The sequence below is a fragment of the Phoenix dactylifera genome, chromosome 16 (assembly GCF_009389715.1).
Source record: "Phoenix dactylifera cultivar Barhee BC4 chromosome 16, palm_55x_up_171113_PBpolish2nd_filt_p, whole genome shotgun sequence".
NCBI lineage: Eukaryota > Viridiplantae > Streptophyta > Magnoliopsida > Arecales > Arecaceae > Phoenix > Phoenix dactylifera.
Window position 1 is genome coordinate 6,623,732 of NC_052407.1, and position 6,014 is coordinate 6,629,745.

The 6,014-nt window shown below is 43.6% G+C and overlaps 1 protein-coding gene across 1 annotated transcript; it reads left to right on the forward strand.

The window, feature by feature from the left end:
- Nucleotides 1-213: 213 nt before the first annotated feature.
- LOC103709147 (myb family transcription factor EFM) lies at nt 214-2,527 on the forward strand. The gene is made up of 5 exons (XM_008794367.4): nt 214-521; nt 617-858; nt 961-1,345; nt 1,748-1,824; nt 1,914-2,527. The coding sequence occupies exons 1-5, from the start codon at nt 308-310 to the stop codon at nt 2,154-2,156; spliced, it is 1,161 nt and encodes a 386-aa protein (XP_008792589.2). The 5' UTR covers nt 214-307; the 3' UTR covers nt 2,157-2,527.
- Nucleotides 2,528-6,014: the final 3,487 nt, after the last annotated feature.

The following is a 6,014-nucleotide window of genomic DNA, read 5'->3' on the forward strand; positions in this document are numbered from 1 at the left end:
AGTTTTGGCAGCGAGGCTCGGGGATGCATTACGCGACGAATCGATCCCGCACTGGTTGTGGAGATCGCACGCCGCCCATGGTCTTTTCTGCCCCTGGTCTCCTCCGGTTCATCTGAACCGCCGCTCCAGATTCCCGGTCCAGTCGACCCGGCCCATTTCCTTCACGCCGCCCCTGTTCCCCTCGGTATATATCGGACGCATCTCTTCCTCTTTGGTTGTTTGTTTTCGAAGCTCGGAGATCTGAGAGAGAAAACAAGAAGCGAGAGGAAGAGAAGGAGAGAAAGATAGAGAGGAAAGTGGAGGGGAGATGGGTTCGGCAGCGCCGGAACTTGGGTTGGATTTGAAGCTGTACGCCATGAAGAGCGTGAGCAGTTTCTTGAGGGAGGAGGCCTCGGCGATCCAGAACGGAGAAGGCAGGATGGTAAAGTTGGAGGAGTGCGTCAAGAACTTAGAGCAGGAGAGGAGGAAGATCGAGGCGTTTAAACGCGAGCTTCCCCTCTCCATGCATCTTGTCTGCGATGGTTGGTCCATTTTTTTTTCTGCATTTTTTTGGATTAAAAATACGAGTTTTTTGTTTCAAAAATTCAATTTTGAAATTTTTCTTCGATGGTGGCAGTAATCCAGGGGTTGAAGGAGGAGTTGGAGCAATGCGGGGGGGACCGATACGCAAGGTCCTGCCATGTCCTCGAAGAATTCATGCCTGTGAAGAGTAAATTCGAGGAGGAGGGCAGGGTAAAGCTGGAAGACGATACGAAAGATAAGATGAACTGGATGAGCTCCGCCCAGCTCTGGAGCGATAATTACAGTGACGAGAACAAAAACAACGCCACCGACGACGAAAAGAGAATCGCCGAAAAGGTATAAAGGAGGAATTTTTCCGCTTTTTTTTGGGAAAAACGATCCTTTTTTTTGATTTTTTAATGTTTTTTCTAAATTGGTTCATCTTTGGTTCGATGGCAGAGAGGTGGAGAGGCCGACTGCGAGACCTCGTCGCTGGAATCCAGAGGTCGGAGCGGGGGAGGCGCATTTGTGCCGTTCAAAGGCCTATCGGCGCTCGCCGAGAACCCGATGAAGGAGGATAAACTGGCGGTGGCGTTGCCGGACCTCTCCCTCCTGTCCCCTGGGATCACGGCCTCGCGCCCGGTGCCAGCCGTGACTGAGGACCACCGCGGCGGTGGCCTGATCTCCAAGGTCGCCGTGAGATCCCCGGCGCCGGCGCCGGCGGTAGGCTCCCACCTCAGCTTGCAGGCCCAGCAGCAGTCCCCGAGGAAGGCTCGGCGGTGCTGGTCGCCGGAGCTGCACCGTCGCTTCGTCTCCGCCCTCCAGCAACTCGGCGGTGCCCAAGGTTAGATGAAAGGTTTCATCTTTTTCTCCCAAACATGTACAGTTTGAGTTGATGATGGTTGAATTCACGGCAAAGGCTTTCCTTTCTGGCTTCTGCTTTAAAGTTTTGCCAAAAAACTTAGTTGCTTTTCTGGTAATTTTTTTTTTTTTGTGCTTTGTAGCAAGGATTTGCAAATTATTTCTTTGTTTTGGTCTTAATTTCCGTACATATATGGAAAGAGAAGGAATAAAATCTAAAAATAGATTACGGAATGGAAAGGAAAACCTGATCTGCGATTGATAAGGGGATCGGAAGATTGGTGCATATACTTCTCTTTTCTTAGAATGGAGGAATGAGATGAAGCACCCAGGAACAGTATAATTCTGTCCTCCTTTAATCTGATCAAAACTTCTCTTGATGCAGTGGCTACTCCAAAGCAGATCAGAGAACTGATGAAGGTCGATGGGCTTACCAATGATGAAGTGAAGAGCCATCTGCAGGTAGATTTTGGATTCGACTTCGATTTCCTTTTTGCTTCTTAAATTTTCATCTGATTGCATTGATAAAATGTTCTCTTCTGCTCTTTCAGAAATACAGATTACATACTCGAAGGGTGCCGAATGCTTCGGCTGCAACGAACAGCCCTGTTGTCATGATGGGAGGCTTATGGGCTCCGCAGGAGCACTACTCTACTTCAAAGCAGAGTGCTTCCCAATCTGGCTCTCCCCAGAGCCCTCTCCAATTAGCTGGTGCTGCCCGCACAATCTCCATTACTGCAGGAGATAGTTGCGAGGAAGAAGATGGGAAATCGGAGAGCTACAGCTGGAAATGAGGGAAGTTTTTTTCTGGAAATAGGTGAGCAGAGGAAGTGAGGCCTAAGATATCTGTTGAAGAGACTGACATATGGGAATTGATGTACAGAGAAATCGAGAGTTTTACTGATACTGTACCAGGGACAACAATGGGGTTGTAGTAAAATCCTGTGATATAGAGGGAAAAGAGGAACAGCTGTGCTGAGAATAGGACTTGTGGAGGTCCTTAATTAAAATTTTGGGCAGAGTTTCAGTTTTTCCCCTTGGTTCTTCCTTTCTTTTCCTCTGTATTCTAAGTTGTTGTGACACCCAGTGGAAATCAACCGGAAGGGTCATTTTCCCCTTGGATAAGTCTTTACTGCTTTCAAACATGCTGGTTCTTGAATTCTTATTTGAGCTTCTGATAAGCTGAAACTCGATACTCTTTGCAGCTGTTTGATGAGTTCTAGACAGGTGGAGCAAGAAATTTTAGATCAGCCCGGCGATTGAGAATTGAATGTTCTTTAGGCAATTGATGAACACTTCATTAGTGATTTAGACTTCAGATTGTATTGTAGGTATTCATGTTTCAGACTCAAATTTTGGATATGTCACTATTATCTTCATCCTTGCAAGTCAATGTCCCTCTGATTATGCTTATGGTTAGTCAGGTGCCTCGGATGGAATTATCTATTTCTCAGTTCTGTCCAAATCTTCACTCTTACTGCTCTTATCTTTGCACCCCATTTCCCTTGTCATTTCTCAATCAGCTAAAGTCCATTTTTATTTCAAAATGTTGTTCCATTCATTCTGACTTATGCCTTTAACATTGACCCAGATGTTTCGAATGTAAGAGATCGGAAATTTACCAGAAGCCTAATCTAACTACCATGCCTTGGTCCAAGCAATAGGTTCAGCTTTATGATTCCTTGTTCACCAATAATGCATCTCTAGGGCCACTTTCTAAGGTCATCTCAAGCTTTTTTGAGGACTTCACTATTGCCCACAATTGACTTTGGTCTTCCTCTCCTCTTTCTACTCCATCCTTTTCTAGATACTTGGGCTCCCTTCCTGACCTACTGCTTACTGTCTCAAAATGTTCTGCGCAAGTGGTGGGAACAGGTTTAGGAGATATCTGCCTCCCTTGCATCTTTGTGCATTACTTGTCTTGCAATGACCAACTAAATTCGTGACCGTTTGATGACGATAACAACTTTAGTCAAATAGATTTTTCTTCCCCATAAAACATTCAAATCGAAATATAGCTTCTTAGCCTGCTATCTGTCTTTATTCTTCTTTGATCATCTGCTGGTGTGAGCCGACCAACTTCACTATCTCTGTTGTTGGTATCAACATCTAACTTTCCTCTTTAAACAAGCTTCATATAGTTTGGTGAACCTAGTCAGCATTCCCCAAGCACTATAGCCACTTAAATTCTGCTTGTGCTGGCAATAGGAAAAATTTTGGCCTGTGATACAGGACAAGGACCCAGCTCTGCTGATCAAAGCCTCCAGTACTGGTGTCATCTGCTTCATCTCTTGTTAACTTTGATACAGGAGAGGAGCTCTCCAGCTCCAGTGTCTCTGGGGGAGATAAAGCCAAAGCATCAAGGTTGTTTCATGTACAGTAGAACCTCCCCACAAGAATCAAAGTCGCCGACATAGACATAGAAACGGAATCTTAAATTCGGCACCAGTCAGTTTCATGGACGAATTATAGTCCTGTAATGGATTCCACTGCCTGTTTGGTAGTAGAATGCTATGGACTTCACATGCAGGGTGTTCCTGCCATTCAGGTTCTTTCACTGTCTTCTTCTGAGACAACCCCATTCGCCTTGTAAAGACTCCATCTTTGGGACCAAGAACCTATATAAACAGTTTTTTTTTTGGTTTTTTCTGGTAGAATATAGAATATAAACTGAGAGTTGGATCTGTAGTGGAATACTGGGTATGCAACATAATTCAGTGACAGCTCTTCCTCATCAGGAAAACAGAGAGACAGCAAGTACTAATCCTGTTGAAAGTAATAGTCAGTGAGAAACTCTCGGTTGGTCTTGAGAGAATTTAAAATAAGCTCTTTAATTGCTGCAGCCTTTTTATTGAACTTCTCATCAATTACCATTGCCATAATCCTAGTTTTCCAATACTAAAATAGAGAGATGAGAATAAGCTTTATAAGAAGAGGACTAAAGGTCTGATCTTGAAGATGGAATGGTTGTGACTTTTCCTCTTGTGAAAGTGATGCTAAAAGCCATTGGTGACCATAACTTCCAATTCACAGCATGGGCGCTGCAAAAAACTGATCACAAAGTATGATATAGAAGAAGATAAAAGGAACTAAAAAAAAAAAAAGAATTCGAGTGCCACTGCTGATTTCTTAACAAAGTCTCTTATGGGACACCCATGCAGTTGGTTCTATCCAAAATCTGCACTAGCTTGTTTAATCTCAGTGGGTATTTATTTTTTTTTGGTATATCGGCTGCTCACATTAATCTCACGAGAGTACAACTAGCTACATCACTAGCAAGAAGACAGCTTGCTTAATATTTTGACGGCACCAGCTTTGCACTCCAACGTACCATTATTTCTAATGGCAGAGAATAGTTTTATGTCGGGGAAAAAAAATCACATTTCTGATGAAATTCCCAGAGCTAGCATCCACGTAAATTAGAAGAATACCCACTTAAAAAGGAGGACAATGAGACAAAAGCGTCACTCTCATTGATGATTCATATAATTAGTGGATATCTCGGGGAAGATATAGTGAGCCCACATTGATAGGATAATACTTATACATATGAGCTGTTAAATATGTGAGTTCTACGATAAAGCTAAAAGGATAATTGTTGCCTTCTCTAATAAATATATATGATACCAAATATTGATGGCTTATTAGGATATAATCCAAATATTTGGCAATCTATATATATATATAACACCATCCTTTCGGTGGCATGTTAGTTTACTGTTTGGAAATCTAATATGACGAGCAATGAATCAATGCCAATGGCTAATGGGCCCACTAGGTAAATAGGCCGAATTCGGCCATATCGGCTTATTGGGGTTCAGAGGCTACAAGTTCTGAGTTTTTATAGTATGGACAGAGTTGCTAACAGGAAAAAGCCGGTCCAAGGTCTTTATTCATTGCAGCATCATACTATTCTAGTACCAACGATAAGCCGGCTTATTGGAGTATATCCAACAAAATTAGAAAAAAGAAGAAGACAAAAGGGGGGAGCGGAGAAGACTCCAAACTATCTCAAAATAGACCACCGGAGTGCTGGGCGATAAAGATCAGCTGCCCTATTCACTTTTTGGAATACATGAGCGACTCGAGCATCCCATAGGTGACCACGAATATTGTGCAGTAAGAGATGTTTGTCACCAACCCTGGCGTGACTTTAGATCCAATGGATGACAGTTGCCGAATCCCCTTCGAGTTGAATCCGATCGGCCCCTAGGATAAGATAAGCATAAGAGATACCCTCACAAGCTGCTCTCATCTCTACCTCAAGCACGAAAGTGTCATGAAGTTGATATTCCCACCACAATCAAGCTGAAACTAGAACTTCTGATGACAAACCCGTCCCATGGCCTTTTCGGGCATAGGCTACTGGCTAGTGGTTGCAAGGTGAAACTAAATTTTTAAGACCTAAAAGTATCTTTAACTGAGTTTGAAATCAATTCAGAGTCATTCTTAAAAAGAGAAATTAATCTTTTCGGATGCCACCGCTGGTTGACAACGCCCTTCCGACCGCTCTCTCTCTCCTCCAAGTCTCTTACGAGGTCGGCTCTCTCTCTCTCTCCCTCCTCCAACCGCTCCCTCTCTGCTGTGATTTCTCTATAATCATTCTAAGTTTTACGTGTTTCGAGTGACTTGGTGTGACCGCGGTTCAACTT

Bases quoted from the DNA above. Each gene is read 5' to 3' on its own strand.
- LOC103709147 (XM_008794367.4), top strand. From the start codon at position 308: ATGGGTTCGGCAGCGCCGGAACTTGGGTTGGATTTGAAGCTGTACGCC. The intron at 522-616 runs GTTGGTCCATTT...CGATGGTGGCAG, and splicing joins CATGCATCTTGTCTGCGATG to TAATCCAGGGGTTGAAGGAG. The intron at 859-960 runs GTATAAAGGAGG...GTTCGATGGCAG, and splicing joins AAAAGAGAATCGCCGAAAAG to AGAGGTGGAGAGGCCGACTG.